The 23,168-nt window shown below is 35.6% G+C and overlaps 1 protein-coding gene across 2 annotated transcripts; it reads left to right on the forward strand.

The window, feature by feature from the left end:
• Positions 1-17,954: 17,954 nt before the first annotated feature.
• LOC134214400 (coiled-coil-helix-coiled-coil-helix domain-containing protein 7) lies at positions 17,955-19,524 on the forward strand. Of its 2 annotated transcripts, none has more exons than XM_062693779.1 (2): positions 17,955-18,112; positions 18,209-19,524. In XM_062693779.1, the coding sequence occupies exon 2, from the start codon at positions 18,255-18,257 to the stop codon at positions 18,507-18,509; it is 255 nt and encodes an 84-aa protein (XP_062549763.1). In that variant the 5' UTR covers positions 17,955-18,112; positions 18,209-18,254; the 3' UTR covers positions 18,510-19,524. The 2 variants fall into 2 exon arrangements, with proteins under 2 accessions (XP_062549763.1, XP_062549764.1); XM_062693780.1 differs by having other exon boundaries at positions 17,964-18,112; positions 18,189-19,524.
• Positions 19,525-23,168: the final 3,644 nt, after the last annotated feature.

The following is a 23,168-nucleotide window of genomic DNA, read 5'->3' on the forward strand; positions in this document are numbered from 1 at the left end:
TCCTCCAGAAGCTACTACAGGAATTTCTCCGAATGTTCCTCCAAGAATTTCTTTGAAAGCTTCTGCAAGAATTTCTCCAGAAGTTTCTCCAGGAATTCATTTGGAATTTTATCAAGTTATTCCTCCGGAAGTTCCTTTAGCAATTCCTCAGAAAGTTCCTCGAGGAATTCTTCCAAAAGTTCCTCAGGAATTCCTCCGGAAGTTCATCCAAAAATATATCTGATAATTTCTTCAAGAATTCCTAAAAAAGGTACTTAAGAAATTTCTCCGGATTTTATTGCAGGATTTCATCCAGAAATTTGTTCAGACTTAATTTCCGGAAGTTTATCCCCCAATTCCTCTGGAAGATCGTCCAGTATTTTAGTAGAATTTCCTCAGGAAATCTTTCAGAAGCTCCGCCAGGAGTTCCACTAGGAGCTACTCCAGATATTCACATGAGAATTCCATTAGATTATTTCACAGGTACAAGAACTTTCAATATATTACTTCGAGAATTCTCCTGATATTCCCTTTGAATTCCTTTCGAAATTCACTTATTTAGAATTTATTTATTTACATGGGTACCATCCAGCTTTTGAGAATTCTACTGAAAATTCCTCCAGGTATTTCCGCCAAAAAAATCAAGAACTCTACTTGAAAACGTTTAGAAATGCTCAAAAAGTTCCTTAAGGATTTATTCTACAAAATTCAGAAATCCAGGGGGTTATTCCTACAGAAAATGCTACAAAAAATTTTTCGAAAATTTCTATGAAAACGTCTTTGGATATTCTTATGAGAATCCATCCGGAAATTTCTCATCAAATCCGGCTAATCAAAATGTCGGAGCAAAAATCGTATTTATTAATACTTATTAAAACTGCTTTCGCCGGAAGACTCCAATCTTAAAAGAACTACTTCAGTCATTAGCTCTTATATGGAAAATTACTAGGTTCCCATATCCAAACTTTACTGCCGTAATTCCTTTAAAAAGTTCTCCAGGTAATCCCCAACAGTTTGCCAAGAATTCAACCAGACACCTTTCTGGATTTTTTCCGCTAAATTCCTCCTGGAACTCACCCCAGAATATCCTAAAGAATTTACCCTGGAAATTCTCCCAATTTTTCTTCCACGAGGTCTTCAAAGAGTTCTCTCAAAAAAAAATATCCAGTTATATCAGCGAATTTACTTCTAAATTCTTTTTAGAAATTCCTCCATGAATTCTCCCAGAAACTCCTTAAGGTATTCATTAGAAAATTTCATAAATGGCGCCGGAATTTTTTTTTTTTTTCAAAGAAGAATTCATTTGTTAAATAAAAATCGAATAAAACTCAATGCCATCTTCTTCTTAGGGTATCCAATCATGGTTTGAGCATATTTAGGTATACTGGAAGTGATAGAGTTTATTTAAACATTCGTACACAATTAAATCATTTCACAGATTTCGGTGAATTTTGCTTCAATTCACCGAAATCTCAACAGCAGATTTGTTCGGTAATTATTTTCACCGATTTTCTGCGGTATTTTCCTTTGTTCAACTGTCAAAACTACCAAAAAATCTGTAAATTTTTTACCGAACAGTTTTGCTGTTGAGATTTTCGTGAAATTTACAGAAATCTGCGATTTATTTTAAGTGTGTACACTGTTTATGTAATAAAATGGAGCGATTTAAAAACGTCCTGAATTTGCGCTAAATCCTAAAATAAAGTAGTTCTAAATAAAGTAGTTCAAACCATAGTACGAATTTAGTTCAAACCATGAACAGTGTAGTTCAAACCATGGTACGAATTAAAGTTATGTAATTATTAAGTTTTTTCAATGAAACTAAGCATAAATATATGCACCCAGGATGTTTTTAGAAATATAAGGAACTAAGCTTCCATATAAACTAGAAATCGCAGTTGTAACATGTCCCTTTAATGAAATAAATCAACTTTGTTTTGACGGCTCATCTGAAACCCGCAATTTGATTCAAACCATGATTGGATACCCTAATATACTTAAGAGATGGCCGTAAAAAGTTTCAGCAATTTTAATGAGATTCTAACCCGACTCTACAAGTTTGCTTATTTGCATCATTCTCGTCAATCCTTCTATGTGTATTTCAGGTTCCACTACATCTCTGAATATTGAACGCTATTTAAAGCATGTTTGATTAAACTTTTTTTGTTGGTATGAGATTCAAATTGCTTTCCAAATGTAAAATTTTAGCATTTGATTTCTCTTAGTAGAAGAGGGGCGCCCAACAAACGATTCGCCAAGGGCGCTGGGAGTCTACGCTACGGCTCTGCCTGTCATTGGTCGAAATGGAAAAAACATTCTGCACGTACCGATTTCTATTCTCAAATGTAAGCTCGTTGGACAAATAGTCCCTGCTATATGGTCCCATATTGGAAAACGTTTGACGTATGAACACTACAGGCCTTGAAGTGGCACTAATGTAGCTGTTCCATTGCCCTTAACGAAAAACAACATTGTGCATTCAAAATGCTATTATAAGACTATGCCTCTCATGATTGCTTTGAGAATGCTTATTTAGAACAGCCAGGTTTTCGAAATGCTTATATACAGCATGGAGCATATGCAATACCAGTAAAATGCTACTATAGTGCTTACTTTAATGCTTATTGGTTACCTGGGTAGTGTATGGATCGTGGAAGTTATAGCCAAACCTTTTTATGAATCCTAACATATTATTAGCTTTGTTTATAATAGTATTATAATGGTCAATGAACGTAAGCTTAGAGTCTATAATTATGCCAAGATCCCTAACTCTATCACATCTTGTTACCTTTTGGCTACCTAAAGTGATTGTCATATTTGGAATATTTCGTTTTCTGCTTAACCTTCCTAGTGCATTGGGGTCTATTTTGGCCCAGAGATGATTTAAAAACGTTGTAGCTTTGTAATCAAATGAGATAGGGCGTTGAAATTTTCTGACTTTTCCTAACTTTTGGAAATGAAAGTTTTGGGGTGATAACCAGCTATCAGCGACCTCTAGGAACGCCACAACAAAAAAAGTGACACATTGTGCATTAGCGGGTCAAAAATGACCCCAAATTGAATTCGCTCCCAAAAGTTCATTTTCGAACCGATTCTCAATCTTTTGGAACCAAATTGAAGGTATGGAATCCACGGATGTCGCTACGGGCAGATTTTTGCAATTTGGCCATTCTGGTTCCCAGGAATCGATGTTGAAGGAACATAGATTCTTAGGCCAATTTTTGGCGTGATTTCTTGCCTCTCGAAGGGTGATTTTGGAAATGCTCATTAATTTGCATAGCAATAATTCTATCAGAATGTAGCCATTGTCCATTTCCATGGATCAACACAATTCCTGGTTATTTCACGGTCCGGTGTCCCTCCGGAAGATCCGGAACATCCGTAGAAGTGGTCAATTTATTGAACTCATCCTAGAAGAGCGCGGTTTTTTTCAAAGCTTTTCATTATCGAACGCTGAGTAACAAATGATTGTGATGACCCATTGTGATAGACCTGAGTGGCCACCGGAGTTCCTTTAGAAGATCCGGAACATCCGTAAAAAAGGTCAATTCATAGAACTCATCCTAGAAGTGCCCCTTTTTTTCCAAAGCTTTTCATTATCGTACTTTGAGTAACAAATGATTGTAGTGACCCAATTTGGTGGACCTGGGTGGCCACCGGAAGTCCTCCAGTAGATCCGGAACGTCCGTAAAAATGGCCAATTCATGAAACTTATTATAAAAAAGTGCGGTTTTTTCCAAAGCTTTTCCTCATAGTACTTTGAGTAACAAATGATTGTGGTGACCCATTTTGGTGGACCTGGGTGGCCACCGGAGGTCCTCCAGTAGATCCGGAACGTCCGTAAAAATTGCCAATTCATGAAACTTATCATAAAGGGTGCGGTTTTTTCCAAATCTTTTCCTCATAGTACTTTGAGTAACAAATGATTGTGAGGACCTATTTTGGTGGACCTGGGTGGCCACCGGAGGTGCTCCAGAAGATCCGGAACGTTCGTAAAAATTGCCAATTCATGAAACTTACCATAAAAGGGTGCGGTTTTTTCCAAAGCTTTTCCTTATAGAGTAACAAATGATTGTGGTGACCCATTTTGGTGGACCTGGGTGGCCACCGGAGGTCCTCCAATAGATCCGGAACGTCCGTAAAAATGGCCTATTCATGAAACTTATCATAAAAGGGTGCGGCTTTTTCCAAAGCTTTTCCTTATAGTACTTTGAGTAACAAATGATTGTGAGGACCTATTTTGGTGGACCTGGGTGGCCACCGGAGGTGCTCCAGAAGATCCGGAACGTTCGTAAAAATTTGCCAATTCATGAAACTTATCATAAAAGGGTGCGGTTTTTTCCAAAGCTTTTCCTTATAGTATTTTGAGTAACAAATGATTGTGGGGACCTATTTTGGTGGACCACCGGAGGTGCTCCAGAAGATCCGGAACGTCCGTAAAAATGGCCAATTCATGAAACTTATCATAAAAGGGTGCGGTTTTTTCCAAAGCTTTTCCTCATAGTACTTTGAGTAACAAATGATTGTGGGGACCTATTTTGGTGGACCTGGGTGGCCACCGGAGGTGCTCCAGAAGATCCGGAACGTCCGTAAAAATTGTCAATTCATGGAATTCGGCTTTGGGACAGTTCGTCGAATGACATTTCGTCGAATGACGTTTAGTTGAATGACATTTGGTCGAAAGGACATTTGGTCGAAGGAACATTTAGTCGAATGGACGTTTGGTCGAATGGACATTTAGTCGAATGAACATTTAGTCGAATGGATATTTGGTCGAATGGACATTTAGTCGAAAGGAGATTTAGACATTTCTGGTTAAATAATCCAAAAGATACATGAATAAGCTGGTTGGAGGAATTCAGTGGACATGAGGAATTTCAATCAGCAGCTGAAGAAGCGAATAAGGATTTGAGGATTTTTCATCTGAGCAATGAGGATTTTTCATCTGAGCTAACAGAAACTTCTGGAGACCTGGTGGATTATTGAAAAATTGAAAACCTTCAGAAGTAGCAAAATATATACTGCCGCTAACCGCAAGTCGAGCACATCTGTATATGGGGCTCCATGTACAGATATGCTTGACTTGCGGTTAGCGGCAGTATACCCTCTATTCTATTTTCGGCACATGCACAGATAAAAATATGTTGTGATTTTAAATGTATTTTCATGCACATATTTGGAGCATGCAAATAAACGTAATATTCAATCGATCTCACTATTCTTTTAAATCGAAATAAATGTAAACGGTGCTTGTCTGTAAAATTCAATCATATTTAATAGAATATCGAATGTTAATTCGTTTGATGGGATAAGCTGCAATTTTACACGTCGTTGAATTTTCAAAATTATTTGCTGTGTGGTCTAAAACCAATGATATCAATGTTATTTTGCTAATACTTCATCGCAGTCGGCTTTGGAACATTTCGTTGATTGACATTTGGTCGAATGGAAATGGTTTTTTATTCTTTTCATTGATACTCTTTCTTCCACTCAATATGTATACAATAATTAGTTCAGTATAAAATGGTCTTTCAACCATAATTCGTTAGTTATTGGCCGAAAACTTAATTTCGACCAAATGATCATATGACCTAATCTGCCATCACACGCATATTCGTCCCATATTTGCTGGATGTGGACAGTTATGCGTGTAACGGTAGTAATGTCTATTCAGCGTCATTTGTAATGACGAAACACCATTCGACTACATTTCTTTTGACCAGATGGTATAGATTCAATGTAGTCGGTTAGAGGGGTTCGCGGAAGTCAATATCCAGTCGAGAATAATATCGCAATATTCACCGTTTTCGTATTATTTATTCTTTTTATCAGCCCATCATTCTTTGGACAATCTTGGAACAATAATTATATGACTTTTAGGAATACCGCAATAAATAATTTATTTTTAATTGATTAATTATTTTTAGAGAGTCTTTTAACCTTATTTTTAATTGTTATTGGCTTAAGTTCTTTTTGCCTTTCTCGTACAACAAAGTTGTACCAGAAGGCTATAATTTCACTCCAAAAGCCAAATTTTGATAGAAGGCTCGGAGACCCATAGTGTTATATACCAATCGACTCAGCTCGAAAAACTGAGCACATGTCTGACTGTGTGTGTGTGTGTGTGTGTGTGTGTAGCCCCAGGAATTTTTTATTGTTAAACACGTTTCATATAGAAGGACTTGACCGATTCGGGTGCAACTAGTTTCATTCGACGGAGAAACTTTCCTAGTTGGACACTATTGTTTTTGTTTGCTAATATCTCATGCGGTTTGAATAATATTTCTATTTTTCTTTTATCAAATACGATGTGTACATGCACATTTTAAATCATTAATCAATTTAGCCGTGACGCAATCCATTACTCTCATAGTTGAGTTATTTTTAAGCAGCGTGATATAATCGCATCAAAGCTATGAACCGCCTAAATGTAGGCAATTTACGTTGCATTTACCATACTAATTCGAATTCAACACGTTGAGAAAGGCATAATCACCACTGGTGGATAAATTTGGGTTTTTTTTCAAATATCCATTAGACGGAACGTCATTAGACTAAATGTACCAAGATTATCAATTCGAAAATCCACTTTCGACCAAACGTCATATAACCAAATGCACCAAGATTCTTCCAGAAAACTGATTTCGACTAAATGTCAATTCGACGTAGTGTCCTTTCGACCAAACGTCATTCGATCAAATGTCCTACGTCTCTAGTGGGTTAAAAAATCATTTTCGACTAAATGTCCTTTCGATCAAACGTCCATTCGACGTAATGTCCTTTCGACCAAATGTCATTCGACTAAATGTCATTCGACGAAATGTCTTTCGACGAAATGGTATAGATTCATGGAATTCATCCTAGAAGTGCGCGTTTTTTCCAAAGCTTTTCATTATCGTACTTTGAGTAACAAATGATTGTGGTGACCCAATTTGGTGAACCTGGGTGGCCACCGGAGGTCCTCCAGTAGATCCGGAACGTCCGTAAAAATGGCCAATTCATAAAACTTATCATAAAAGGGTGCGGTTTTTCCAAAGCTTTTCATTATCGAACACTGAGTAAAAAATGATTATGGTGGCCACCGGAGTTCCTCCAGAAGATCTAGAACATCCGTAGAAGTGGTCAATTCATAAAACTCACCATGGAATAACTGAATCACCGAACGCTGAGTAATAAATGATTATGATGACCCTTTTTGAAGGACCTGGGTGGCTACCGAGGTCTTCCGAAAGATTTGGAACAACCGTTAAAGTGGTCAATTCGTGGTGAATGGTGAATATCGATCATGGAAGCAAATTATGCCATACTTGAAAATATTTTCTGGGTTAATGTGATTGTCCTTTCAAAAAAAAATAGTGTCATCATCTTAATTTTTATGAATTGACTATAATTACAGATTTTTTGATCTTGCGGAGTTTCATTCGTGACTACACACGTTCCTGAGAATGGGTTACAACGATCATCCATTACTCAGGATACGAAAATAGGAAAACTATGACAAGTTTCATGAATTGACCGATTTTACGGATGATCTGAATGTACCTGAAGACATACAGTGGGCAATCCATGCGAATTGGTTACGATCATTTGTTTCTAAAATTAGGAAAATAAAAAGGTTTAGAAGAATAGTGTGCTTCATCTTCTATGGCAAACACGCCATTTCTAAGGTGGGTTTTATGAATTGATCTCTTTTACGTATGATACGGACATTCCGGAGGGCCTTTGGTTGCTACTCACTTGGTAAATAAGAACGGGTCACGACATTCCTTCGTATCTTGCTCAGAGTTCGATAATAGAAAGATTTTTTTTTAAAGTTCGATAATGAAAAGCTTTAGAAAAAACCGTGCTCTTTTATGATAAGTTTCATGAATTGACCATTTTTACGGACGTTCTGGATCTTCTGGAGCACTTCCGGTGGCCACCCAGATCCACCAAAATAGGTCACCACAATCATTTGCTACTCAAAGTACTATGAGGAAAAGCTTTGGAAAAAACCGCGCTCTTCTATGATGTGTTTCATAAATTGACCACTTTTACGGACGTTCCGGTTCTTCTGGAGCAGCTCCGGTGGCCACCCAGATCCATCCAAATAGGTCACCACAATCATTTGCTACTCAAAGTATTATAAGGAAAAGCTTTGAAAAAAACCGCGCTCTTCTATTATGTATTTCATGAATTGACCACTTTTACGGACGTTCCGGATCTTCTGAAGGACCTTCGGCCATACAGGTCCATCCAAATGGGTCACCACAATCATTTGTTACTCGTAGTTCGATAATGAAAAGCTTTGGAAAAAATCGCGCTCTTATATGATAAGTTTCATTAATTGACCATTTTTACGGATGTTCCGGATCTTCCGGAAAACTCCGGTGGCCAACCAAGTCCAACAAAATGAGTAACCACAATGAGTAACCACACATCATTTGTTACTCAGCGTTCGATAATTAAAAGCTTTGGAAAAAACCGCGCTCTTCTAGGATGAGTTCAATGAATTGACCACTTCTACGGATGTTCCGGATCTTCCGGAGGGACACCGGACCGTGAAATAACCAGGAATTGTGTTGATCCATGGAAATGGACAATGGCTACATTCTAATAGAATTATTGCTACGCAAATTAATGAGCATTTCCAAAATCACCCTTCGAGAGGCAAGAAATCACGCCAAAAATTGGCCTAAGAATCTATGTTCCTTCAACATCGATTCCTGGGAACCAGAATGGCCAAATTGCAAAAATCTGCCCGTAGCGACATCCGTGGATTCCATACCTTCAATTTGGTTCCAAAAGATTGAGAATCGGTTCGAAAATGAACTTTTGGGAGCGAATTCAATTTGGGGTCATTTTTGACCCGCTAATGCACAATGTGTAACTTTTTTTAATACACTAGGAAGGTTAAAGTAATTAAGTTACATTTCTTTATATTGAGGTGTAACAAATTTTTTATACACCAGTTATGAAATATCTGGATCTCATATTTAAATATGTTCATGTCTTCAGCGTCTTTGATTTCAATAAAAAGTTTCATATCGTCAGCGTAAATCAATACTTTTAGATGTTTTAGAATGAAGGACACGCCGTTTACAAACAAAATAAACAGTTGCGGACCTAAATGAGAGCTTTGCGGGACTCCCGATGTGATATGAATAGCTACAGTTTGCTTTCCTTTGAACCTAACTATGTGATTGCGACTGGTCCGATATGCTTCAAGCCATTTAAGGAGTCCATACTGGATTCCCATTTTTTGAAGTTTAAAGAGAAGCATTGCACTATGGTCCAGGATACAGATTTACGCGGAAAGATGAATTTTACGCCAAAACTATATTTTTTAGAAAAAACTGTTGTTCTACAAAATTGTTCGAAATAGTAAGGCCATCATTATGGTGCAACCAAAAAATAAGGTGGCCCATCATATAAAAAAAATAGAAAATATTTTTTTTATTTTTCGGAATATTGACATGATATGTTCTACAAAGTTGTAGCGCAGCTTATTCTTATCAATTTTGCTAAAAAAACTATTTCTGTAGCTCTTAAGTTGGCTGATTTAGAGCAATTTTACTCAATTGGATTGGGGTGTACCTCACAAAAACAGTATTTTTGATCTACTTTTTTTGTTTTAGATTTCTCGAAAAAGTCGTCTTCAGGTGACTTTTAGAGCTTAAAAAATGCAACTTTTGATGGGTGAATATGCTCAATGTCTTTTACCGATCAAAAGTTATAATCATTTTTCTGTCAAAATTACATTTTTTTCATAAGTTGATATCTCCGGTTAGGGCAGACCAAAAAAATATTTTTACACGGCATTTGGAAGAGAAATTCATATTCCTTATTATGTTAAAAAATTGGAGATATGTTATTTTTTTATCTCAAGTTTTACCAATTTAACTAAAACCATGTTTTATCAAAAAAATTGATATAACTCGGCAATGGAAGAAGATACAGACGATATTCTTATAGCAAAACACGCGTTTTGGAAAGCCCCAAAAGTCTTCAGAAGGTGACATTTGTGAAAAATGAAAAATAAAAAATCTACAGCTTTAACACTTTTTATAAGTTTTATCATTATCATCGTATTGAAAGATTTACGAGAAAAGATGCATTTTCGGCCTAAAGCATAATTTTAAGAAAAAAAAATTGTTCTACAAAGTTGTTCTGGATAGGGTGGGCCATTTTATAAAAAAGTGAAATTTTTATTTTGCGGAATATTGACATAAAATGTTCTACAAAGTTGTAGCGCAGCTTTTTCCAATCAACTTTGCTATATAAACTTTATGTGTAGCTCTTAAGCTCACTTGTTTAGAGTAATTTTACTTACCAGAATTAGGGTGACCCTCAAAAAACAATATTTATGATCTGCTCATTTCATTTTTTATTTTTCACGGATGTCACCTTCTGAAGACTTTTGGGGCTTTCCAAAACGCGTGTTTTGCTATAAGAATATCGTCTGTATCTTCTTCCATTGTCAAGTTATATCAATTTATTTGAAAAAACATGATTTTAGTAAAATTAGTAAAACTTGAGATAAAAAAATAACATATCTCCAATTTTTTGACATAATAAAGAATATGAATTTCTCTTTCAAATGCCGTGTAAACATATTTTTTTGGTCTGCCCTAACCGGAGATATCAACTTATGAAAAAAATGTAATTTTGACAGAAAAACGATTATAACTTTTGATCGGTAGAAGATATTGAGCATATTCACCCATCAAAAGTTGCATTTTTTTGAGCTCTAAAAGTCACCTGAAGACGACTTTTTCGAGAAATCCAAAATTAAAAAAATAGATTAAAAATACTGTTTTTTTGAGGTACACCCTAATCCAATTAGGTAAAATTGCTCTAAATCAGCCAACTTAAGAGCTACAGAAAAAGTTTTTATAGCAAAATTGATTGGAATAAGCTGCGCTACAACTTTGTAGAACATAACATGTCAATATTTCAAAAAATAAAAAAATATTTTCTAATTTTTTTTATATGATGGGCCACCCTATTTTTTGGTTGCACCATAATGATGGCCTTACTATTTCGAACAATTTTGTAGAACAACAGTTTTTTTTTTTTTAAATATAGTTTTGGCGTAAAATTCATCTTTCCGCGTAAATCTGTATCCTGGACCATAGTGCATTGGTATATCGACTATATCGAACACTTTACTAAAATCCGTATATAAAACTTCAACGTGATTTCCTCTGTCCAAGAGAATAATTCACAAATTCCAGTAAGTCCGTAGCTGTCGACCGACCTTCAAAGAATTCGTGCTGCATTGTAGTAATCCTATTTTTTATTTGGTTGAATATTTTCTCATTGACAATTGCTTCGAATAATTTTGGAATGGTGGAGTGAAGAGCGATTCCGCGGTAACTGCGGATGTCGGATTTTTTACCAGACTTGAAAATCGGCACCAGAAATGAAGTTTTCCACAGTTTAGGAAATTCTCCAGATTTTAATGACATATTGAAAAGCCAAAACAAAGGAGCAGTGAGCTCAGCTGTCATAGTTTTCAAAAATACGGGGGGAATACCTTCTGGACCGGTATTCTTTGTTACGTCCAATCGTTTTAACGCGTCCAAGATGTCAAGAACATTAATTTGGTCGACGCTTATATCGCTTGAGAACTCAGGATAGAAATAAAAAAACGCGCGATCACGGTCCTCCTCTGAGTGTTCAACGTAAATTTTACGGAAATAATCAGCAAACAAATTGCAAATCTCATCAGAATCAGTACCCACTTTGTTGTCTATGTACATTATTGAGGGAAAATCGTCATATTGTTTGGTGTTTACACATTGGAAAAAAAATTTGGGACGAGATTTAATTTTCGCTTCAGTTTTTGCATTATACTCATCAAATGCTGTGTGCATTAGGGTGGCTCAAAAAACACTTTTTCAAATTTTTTGATGGGCCGCCCTCTTATTCGGTTCTATTTGATGCCCTGATGCTCTGGACAAAATTTCAGCCAAATCGGTCAACGTTTGAGCGGTGCTAAAGTCGTTGGAAGTTTATATGGAAAAATGTATGCAGAAATATCCAAAAACAGTGATTTGCAGTTAGACGGTACAATTTACGATCAAGAACCATGATACTCATTCAGTTCTTGTAGATTAAATACAGAATGTTATGTTGAAAACCGCGAGAAGATTAGAGTTTTTAGGCAAAGATATTAGTATTTTACTGGAGTGTTGTAGGGATGAATTTATTTCTTTTCAATGGTAAAAGAAACGAAATTTGCTCAAACCCCACTTCAGAGAAATGCTAATAACTTAGCCGGGCAAACTCTAATCTTCTCGCGGTTTTCTGCATAGCATTCTGTATTAAATTCTTCAAGATCTGAGTGAGTATCATAGTTCTTCATCGAAAGTTGTGCCGTCCAACTGCAATTCACTGTTTTGGGATATTTCTGCATACATTTTTGCATATAAACTTCCAACGAGTTTAGCACTGCCCAAACGTTGACCGATTTGGCTGAAATTTTGTCCAGAGCATCAGGGCATCAAATAGAACCGAATAAGAGGGCGGCCCATCAAAAAAATTGAAAAAAGTTTTTCCCATACTAATTTGAGCCACCCTAGTGTGCATAGCCATATTAAGTTGATCGCAAATGTACAAATAATTATTAATTATTATTATTATTCCTTTCTTTATTTGTTAGGCACTCTGTGTTACTTAACCGCTACTGTGCCGAGATCTACTGTGGTATTCTGCTGTACAGAATCCACACAGAATCTATTTTTAGATTTTCCATTACCATTATTGTTGTCGTTGCCAGTCCATCTCATCGTGAGTCCATTGTGTCCATTTGTCCGTGTCGTGGATCCAATGATCGTTGCGCATTGTTTGGTTGCCATTTATCCGGGTACGTTGGAGGAATGCCTCCGAGAAGAACAATTTGTCAGTCGTCATCAGGCAGTCGCAACGGTAAGGGCGCTCCCCAATACGCCACCATGTGGGCTGCGCATCCGGCGACCGACGAGGATTTGGTGGAGGGGCTGGGAATCGAACCCATGACCATTCGCTTGTAAGGCGAACGTGTAGCCAACTACGCTACGGGACCCCCCCATTAATTATTATTATAATAAATAATTATTCACTTGTCATAAGACGAGTTTATATCATCCCATTGAATTCCACCACTTAATTGTATCTTGACAGATACGTATTCAAGCTCAAAATAATTTTCTTATCAAAATAATTATTATTGAATTATTAATTTTATGTGATTTCTATGCGCTGAGTATAGCGAAAATATGATTCTCATTTGCCATTTGAACTTTCATCCACACGTGCTCGAATTCTTTTAATTTCCTTACTGCAATGATTTCTGAATTATATCTTGTGGAAACTGCCACCAGAACTCCACCACCTGATTTCTTTTCGGACCATTCGAAATCTCTTTCATCTCTTTCATCATAAACGCAACTGTTACCAAAAGCTTCCTCACTTCTAACACTCACATCCCAGCTTGTCGCGTTTGGTAGAATGGCAGAGTAAGAGCAGCTCAAAATATTATTTTGTAATTCCCTAATTTTAAAAGCACTTCGCATGCGATTAAAGTTTTGAAAATAGATTGATATTTTTTGTTGCATGCAAATTTTGCGAAGAACTATTGGTTATGATTCAATTGAGCTAAAACATGGAGAAACTCATTTCTAGTCGCAATAATTAAATCAGGTACAAAATCAAACGCCCTTGTACACAGATCTCAGTAAAGCATTCGATCACGTTGATATACCCATGCTTCTGATCAAATTGCAGAAGATGGGAATTCAACCAAAACTTCTTCAATGGCTTCAAACGTCGTGTTCAAAAGTTCAAACATTAGATTGCATCAAGTGAATCATGTTAGAAATCATAACAATTGTTACCTAGACTTATTCAATTTCAGTCAAAAGCGGACTATGAGTAGTCCTGCTTTTAATGAGAATTGAGGCAATACAATTTTACTCAGTCTCTGAGTAGATGAAAATTAGAGTGAATTGAATACTCCATTTTCATCCACATTCGATGACAATTTATCCGAAACCTTTCTCGATTTTAGGAATGCAAACTACGAGCTTAAAACAATAACTTGAATTGTATTGATTAATAAACCCTCACCGGGAACTTAAATCCTGATCAAGCCGAAAATGTATTCTATCAAAAAATGTGCGATGTATTAATGATGACACATATAAAGCAAAACAAATAATGTAAAAATAAAATTCCAGCATGGTACAATCAATGTAATCAATCTCAAAAATAGAAAACAAAAAGCGCATAAAACGTATAAGCATAATAGGAGCGATTCAAATTCAGCATATTATTTGTGATTATGTGATGAGTTGAATTTAGGCATAAAAAAGGCACATGATGATTAAAATAATAAGATTGAACGCAATATTATATCAGACCCAAAATCTTTTTCCAACTATATCCTTATCTTGGAATCAAAAATCCAGTAGTCTTCGAACATAAATGCAACTTGACAATAAGATTAAGAATGATCTATTTGAGGTCAGTAACTTATTTGCTGATTTTTTCAAGACGTTTACACAACACATGATGACTGTGACCGTGATCACTTTTACTTCTTTTAGCTTCCTGAGTTAGCAAATGATGTTGCAGTCGATAACATATATCCAAACCAAATACTACATGCCCTCAAATCTTTAGGCTCTTCGAAGCGTGTTGGCCCTAACCTCCTACCACCTATACTGTTAAAATCGCTTCCAAATGAGTTTGTCAAACCTTTATTTTGATTATTTAATTTATTTTGGTTATTTAATTCATCTCTGAAACACAATACGTTTCCTCCTATTTGGAATCAATCGTTTTTTGTACCAGATTTGGTATACATATTTCAGTAAAGCGTTTGACGAAGTTGATATTCCTCTCTTACTTTTCAAATTATCCAAGCTAGGCCTTAATCTCAGGGTAATAGAATGAATTGAATCATATTTGACTGGCAAAACAAGTCAAGGTTACATCTGAAGTAACACAAGGATCCCACCTTGCTCCATTGTTATTCATCTTGTTCGTAAACGATGTAGATCATATTCTGAATTACCCAAATATTTCAATTTACGCAGATGACATGAAACTCTTCTTGGAAATACTTAAGCAATCTGATCTAGATATGTTTGAAAATGATATCAACGATTTTTTTTAAATGGTGGTGATTCTGAATGTAAAATTCAATCTCGTTTACAAGAAAAATCAATACGGCAAAGAGCAAATATATATAGGCCAGAAAACAGTTGAAAGGTGCAAACTGATTATAGATTTAGGAATAATTCTGGACTCTTGTCGTTCATAGATCATCATAATCATATTACTTATAAGGCAAGATGATTGACGACACAATAAGATTCAGTTATAATTTTAATGATCCTTATACAATCAAAACTTTGTACGTTGCACATGTTAGGTCTCTCTGGAAAATATTCATTTTTATACGCTCCTATCCGTCCACTTAGAAGAAGAAGTCTATTTTATAATAATAATCAAAGAACAAACTATGGCAGAAATGGCCCAAAAAATAGAATGAGGTCATGTTATAATAAGCATTGTGAAACAATCGATGTAACGATGAGTAAAACGGCTCTAAAAAAAGGGTTCTTTTCTAGACAATTTAGGCAATTGCTGAACTATACAAAGACTAGGTAATAAGTATTTATTGTACTAAGTATAATTGATCTACATTTGATTGACGACAAATAAGTTAATAAATAATAATTTGAAGGAAAAGATTCTTTCTAAACCTCTTCTGCAGCTCCCCAAGGTTCTTTTTTAAGGACCATCACTTTTCATCATGTTTGTGAATGATCTCCCCTTTGTTCTTAATAAATTGAAGGTCTTATTTTACACAGATGACATGACACTGTTTTAGGAAATTAAATTCAAAGAAGAAATATTGGTATTCCATAAATAATGTAATCAAATATTATATTAATTAGTTTGCTATCTTTGGTGTAATGAAAGCCTTCTATAGTTAAATATGAAAAAATGCTATTTAATTGCCTTTGGCAGAAAACGAAATATACCTAGCGTAAATATTAGTTTTTACAATCAAAGTGTGATAAGGCGTGATAGAGAGTAAGAGACTTAAGAGTAATATTGGATTCAAAACTCACTTTCATTGATAATTATAACACAATTGTAAGCAAACCCAGTAACATGTTAAGTATTATAAAACGATTTTGTTACAATTCCCAGGACCCATACACCATAAAAACATTATATACTATTTACATAAAGGTCAATTTTAGAATATTGTAGTATAGTTTGGTCCCTCTTCTGAATTACACATGCAGATAGAATAGAATCAGTTCAAACACAAATTTTATTATATGCGCTTTGCATGTTAGGTTGGGTCGTATTTCCATTTCTACCATATGTATATAGTTCGTTGCAGGCTAATTAATATCCAAAAGTACGTCGTGAATTTGCTATGGTATATTTTATAAACAATATTGTCTCCCATTGAAATGACTCCCCGCAGATGCTTTGCGGCATCGACAAATATTCTCCGTAATCTATCATCGAACAAACTATTCAAAATATGTACCTTTGAATCAGATGACGCTCACTCTTAATAGATATTGTGACAATATTGACCTAACGACCTAACGATGTCCAAAATACAGCTAAAACGGTTCTTTACACGCATTATATGTTGATTGCATTATGTTACATTACAATATGTCTAATCATGAGCATTATTTAATTATTAGACTACAAATTAAAGGCAAGGTTTTAACTAGGTCTACAAATAAGATTGTGTATCTAAACTGAAAAAAATCTGTTTACGAAATACAGATTTTTTATTTTTTTATTTTTTTTGTAACTTATTCGATAATTATCTGATGTATGCATTCATCTCTTAAACTAGGTGTTCTGAGCTTTCTTAACACTATCATCCTTATTTGCTGTGATACATTTTTAGTTTTATATTAATATATTTCAATTGCCTTTGGCAGTTGGGATTTTTCCTCTAGTTGAATTGAACCAAAAAGGAATTACAAGGTTTTAAAAGGTTAAAAGACTATTATTCTTCCATTTACTTCCACCATTCACTTTTTATGTATCAACAAACAGATACGTATTTCGTTTCCTACTTGGAAACTTCTTCAGTGTTTTGTTATCGATAACAAAACACTGAAGAAGTTTCCAAGTAGGAAACGAAATACGTATCTGTTTGTTGATACATAAAAAGTGAATAGTGGAAGTAAATGGAAGAATAATAGTCTTTTAACCTTGTAGCATTTCCCCTAAGACGATCTAAAATAATTAATCATTAAGGTTTTAAACTTGAACTAAATTATCAAACTTATACTGTGATAGGATGAATATACAAAAATATGAAACTCATTTGGGTGTAATTATGAATATTAACTGTGTTAACTAATCTCATAGCTTTGTTCATGGTCTAAACATTTTTTTTTTGCATAACCTGAGGCGAGCGCAAACTGTCCAATCAAAGCAACTTGGATAATCGCGGTGACCAGACTGTGTGACAGCTAAAATTGTCAAATAATTTCTACTTATACACTCGTCAAAGTGTAATTACCACTTCTGTATTTGTGGCGCTGCACACGCTAAACTTCAACAACACAGCACAAGAGAGAGTGCACTTTAACCCTAAATGAATAACTGGTCATTTCTAGTTCGCACATGATAACTATATGCCAATCTTGTATAACCACACTGTTGCTAAATCTAATAACATTTAAAAATGCCCTAAAAGTTGTGGAAAGTGCGAATGATTTCCGTTTTACGTATAGAATAAAAAATCAAGTTTATCTATTCCCAAATCGATTCTGTGCTGTGTTTAAGTTCTGATAAGAATAAAGTTGCATTTAACAGTTTCACATATACGTCAGTTACATACGAATTTATAATACAGAAGTTGCAAAAACAGTTTCTTTGTGTATCATTAGGCAAAACAGTCATTAGGGTTATTGTGTTAATGAATTACAGCGTGCAATGGGAGAACATCCACTCTCTGTTTTTATTTCTCTTCATTTATGCAGGTCTAGCAGCTACAATCGGTATTATCGGTTCATTCATACGCCGGTTTCTTCTGATTATAAATCTCATAATTCTATCAATAAGAACAAATTATTCTATGTTTGTTGAGTGGAAACACTTACCGTGTCGGGTGAGTACAATGAAAATTATAACTAAATAAAAATAGCGTCAGTTTATTTTGTCCATTAAATTATATAACTCTATAGAACAAGCATCACTTTTGTAGGGGACCCTACTTACTCATACTATAGATTCCACCACCTCATGATACAATGCCAAAGAATCCAGACGCGGAAAAGAATAACCCCTGCCTGAAGGAGCAGAATCTGGTGCATAAGTGTCTGAATCAGAACAACTACGATAACACCCAGTGCGAGCTGTACTTTACCAATTATAAAAATTGCAAGGATTTCTGGTACCGAGTACAGCGGGATAGGCGTTCCCAGGGTAAGTATCCCTACATGCCGGAAATTGCCGATCGGGATCAAATCAAGCAGGAGTACATGAAAACCAAACCTACTGTGTGAGAGATGGTGGTTCGTTGGTAGATTGTTTTTTTAGTTGTTGGTGATGAGATGTTACTTTATAGAATGTGTTGCAATAAATAATGTAATGACTTTTTAAAATAAAAGAAAAAAAATTGATTTTTATATATACTTCCCAGACGTAGTTTTACCCGTAGGATCTTGGTGTTATCCTCGACAGTTGACCTGATTTCCGAATTCATTACAATTACATCGCCAGAGCCAATCGACGAGTGGATTTCAAGCTCAAAATGGCTGGACAGTTCCGTGATCCATTATGTCTCAGAGGCCTATACAGTTCGCTGGTTCCGTCAACTTTGGAGCTGCCTAAGTAGAAACTGTTTGAATTCAAACAAAGTTCGTAAGATACTTCGTTTCCTCAGGTACGTGGAACGTTATCACCTGCAAACAAAACCGCTAGAGGCGAGGCTGACAGATCTGGCTGCTTTCGCAGGGAAGCTACTTACGACAGATTTCGACTGTCCTGCTCTGCTAACGCAGTAAAATCTGCACGTTCTTGAAAGGCCACTCTGACGGCGCGACCTATTTGGTTTAAATGTTTCCTTGGACGTGTTTGACGAAATGTCAATATTTTCCGTACCGCTGATCGTTTCCAGTTAGGTTAAGTTTGAAGCTTTGAGACATTAATTTACATTTCTATTTTAAATTTGATTAACATCGAGTTAGCGAGAATATCGAATAAGGCAGAGATCACTACAAACGATTACCTAATGAAAATTTATTTTAAAATCTTGATATTTGACAAAAACTGCCAGAAATTTTTTTTTATGTTTCCTTTCTGTAAGGATAAATCACTTATCCCGCCCTCTTCATCTCGAGAAACATAAAATAGTTGAAAGGAGGTCTAGTTTTAGTTAGAATGATGATCCACTGAAAAAAGAAGACGAAGAAGAAGTTATTAACTTAGCCTCTGGTAAGAGTTGGATGGTACGTCCATGAATCAACTTTTCATAATTATTACCGATTCAATCAATAAATGTATTTATTTTATGAAACTGTTGTTAATGTTCGTATTAGTATTAGAAACAATACGTTCTTTTATAATCTCTTATAATTAACCATACAAGCAAAATTTAATTAGTACGGAAAATCCGACTTTTCGTAACAATGATACGCTGGAAAATACGCTGTCAATAACTATATAATCTTGAAATAAATCATTTTTTAATCACAACATAAGCTTGAAGCACATTCTCAAAAACATGATAGCTTATATATTCCATTGTATAAGTTAAATAATTTCTATGCTTGATATAATTTATTTTATCAACAACTTGCCACGCGTGTCACATATCTTGTAGGCGCATTTGCCCCCAGCGAAGGCTGAAAGCTACTCTCGCAGTTTTGTAGCATACATTCTCTCTCTTCGTGAGATAACTGCCGGCTTCCGTCGCCAAAACCTATACTACGATAATTTACTCACAAGTATAAATGGTTGTTGAAAACCGGTATTTTATCGATATAGATATGGTGTATGAGAAGGAGTGAAACGTATGATAAGCATTAACCTAATAAAATTGTTGATAGTTTAATGTTATATATGTTATTTAAATATTATTTTTTGGCTCAGAGATATGTATGGAACAACGTTGTTTGAAAACTGATAACTGTGTCTGTGTATCAACCGTTGATTCTGTGATCGAAAAAATAATTAGTTTAGAATATTGAAGAGTTTATTCTGGTTGAACACGATTTTCATCTTTTAAGTATCAACCTGGGCAGAAGCTATGAACAGAATAACAAAACATGATATGAACTTGATTGATATACGAGTTAAAAGAACAGGCAACAATATCAAAAATTTGTACCAAAATATCATTTAAATATCAGGATATGCGATGGATAATAACAAACTAATGGCATATGATATTGATCACTTCTTACAAATAGCATGACTTGATCTCTTCATGATATTTCTAGACCAACTTATGAAAAGCCAAACAGCCAAAATTCATTCCTTCTGGTTCTTCGTCTACATATATAGCTAATGTAGGAGAAGATTCAAATGTTAGTCTAGATTTTAGTGCAAAATGTTGATATTGTCGTCTGATCTTTTTTCTCTTATCTTTTTTCTCTACGCCAATTTTTCGGAGCCTCGGAATTATGTTTAATTTGCATTTTAAATTTATATGGGACTAAGAATTTGTTCTTATGCTGAATGGGCTATCTGCCATTCTATGAATGTTAGTGTCATTCTATCAAGTGAAATGATCTATTTTTGCTGTACAAAAATGCAAATCAAAGGTTTACAAACAAAATAAAAAATGTTGAAGATCAGAAGATTAAGCTGTCAAAAATCTCAATTATTTTTATTAAACAACCTAATTGAATTTATTTTCCCATAACTCGCGTTTCTAAGGACTTCACTGATTATTATTTCAGCGGCATGCATGAAACAGCAAAACAACAGTAATAATGTTGTTTATTTTCTAGATATAGATTTAGAGAATAAAAACCACAATTTCCAAATAAGCGCAAGCTAATCACTCATAATCATAGGTGAGAGGACATTTGGGGACATTAGGTTTGCGGGACCATTTTATAGCGAAGAAATAATACAATGATAGTTTTTCTTCTACAACATTTTGATTTCTTTACGTGCAACACAAACTCAACTATCGAAAATCTGAGATTTCAAGCTTTGAAATGGTATATAAAAACCTTATATTTAGAGATAAATTGGCTGTACAACATACAAATCAAAGTTCGGAATGGTTTTGTATTTTTACCAACTTTTTTCCACTTCGCCACCCCATATCTTTTGACTAAATAAACATGACGCTTCAATATATGCCGTTTCTTTTATCTGGGATATATACTTTCATACGACATATAAATGAGACAAATTGGAGATTCGTCAATTTTTCGATTAACCATAGTGCCTTCTGAACTCGGCATTCAAAATTCTGTCGCGTATCCTGTTTAACAGACTGAGACCGCTTGAGGAGTCGGCGAATACCAGGCAGGTTTTCGTGAGGGCCGATCAACGACGGATCAGATGGTTAGCCTGCGGTGATCCTTGATCAATTCCGGGAGTACAACATGCAGACTCACCATCTGTTCATCGATTTCAAAGCAATCATACGCTGCTTTGAAATCGATGAACAGTGGAAAGAAATGAGCTGTGACCAGTGTTGTAAAATGTCATTTGCATTCGTTTGTATAATTTTCCCAGAACTTGTTTCAGAAGGTAGCTATCAATTCATGTTGTATGACGAACTTATAGCGGTTAAATGGGCCTACAACTTTGTCTAACGAGACTTTGCTGTAAATATGTAATCTGGGGCGTGGGAGGCAAAATGTCATTCAAATGACATTATGTCAAATGACACGTGACATTTTGGAGAGTTTTCACTCTCCAGCCTTTGATGTTATACTTAGAGCAATGTACCCTTGGACAAAAATATAACCCTACTCAAGCGTTATGAGTACATTCAAAATTATGGAAGAAATTTTGCTTCTAAAGAAAGTTATGAGCAAATTAGTCAAATGACATGCAGATGACATTTTACAAGCCTGGCTGTGACAGATAATGTCGGAACATGGTTTTCCGGCGAAACTGATTAGACTGATAGTACAACGCTGGATGGCTCGAAATCGAGTATTCGGATTGCAGACGAAGTTTCAACCTCGTTTGTGGCCTTAGCCGGATTTAAGCAGGGTGATTCGAATTTATTGTTCAACATTGCACTCGAGGGCGCTATGAGGAGATCTGGCGTGCAGAGGAACGGCACCATCATCACGGACATCGACTTCATTGGAATCGATCGCAGGGCAGTAGTGGAGGCTTTTGTCCCACTAAAGAGGGAGACGACGAGGATAGGCTTAACCATTAACTCCATTAACCAAGGCAAAGAACATGGTTGCAGGTAGAGAAGAGAAAGACCTAGTGATGTTGGTGCAGAACTGCAGAGGTAACGCTTGATGGGAATGTGCTTGAAGAACTTTTTTTCTACTGATAGGTGAATAAATCTCAACTAATTGTTAATGCCTTGACAGGATACGCTATAGACGTCGGTAGATCGTCAATAGCGTATCCTGCCATAAATATTCTTTTCTGAATTGTGCCCTTTTGGTTTTACAAGCTAGTTGAAGTTGACCTCCGGTTAGGGCGCTAGCTGTACCATATCGGTGTACTTCACGGCTGTGAAGCTATCGCGCTTAATGGGCAGACCCCATACATTTTTTTCCGCGAGCGCACAAGAACTAAGGCACTTGCTACATTAGTAAGCCAGAACACAATTGGAAGTCTTTATTGTGCAGTATTGACTCTCGCTAAGTGAACTAAGGGAAGTTGTATTGCAGACCTAAACATTTTTTTACACCACAGGTACCATCGGTCCTTTACCCAGTGGCATAAAACTTCCCAGAACTAATGCTCATACTGCCATAAAACCTGCACTGGACTCGACATAAAAGTCTTCCTTCTGTTGGATCGGAATTGGGTGATTTACGAACAAACATCACAAATTTAATACATTTCAACCCGTAGATACTTAAATGAGATTTGAATCATGTAACGTATCGATGGTACAGTGGTTGAATTACCTTTGTAAACGCGTAGTAAGTCATATTCGCTGAAATTCTGAATTGTTGATACGTCAACTCTGAAATCATGGGCAGAGCAGTCGAAGTAATGGT

This window comes from Armigeres subalbatus, chromosome 2, assembly GCF_024139115.2.
Source record: "Armigeres subalbatus isolate Guangzhou_Male chromosome 2, GZ_Asu_2, whole genome shotgun sequence".
NCBI lineage: Eukaryota > Metazoa > Arthropoda > Insecta > Diptera > Culicidae > Armigeres > Armigeres subalbatus.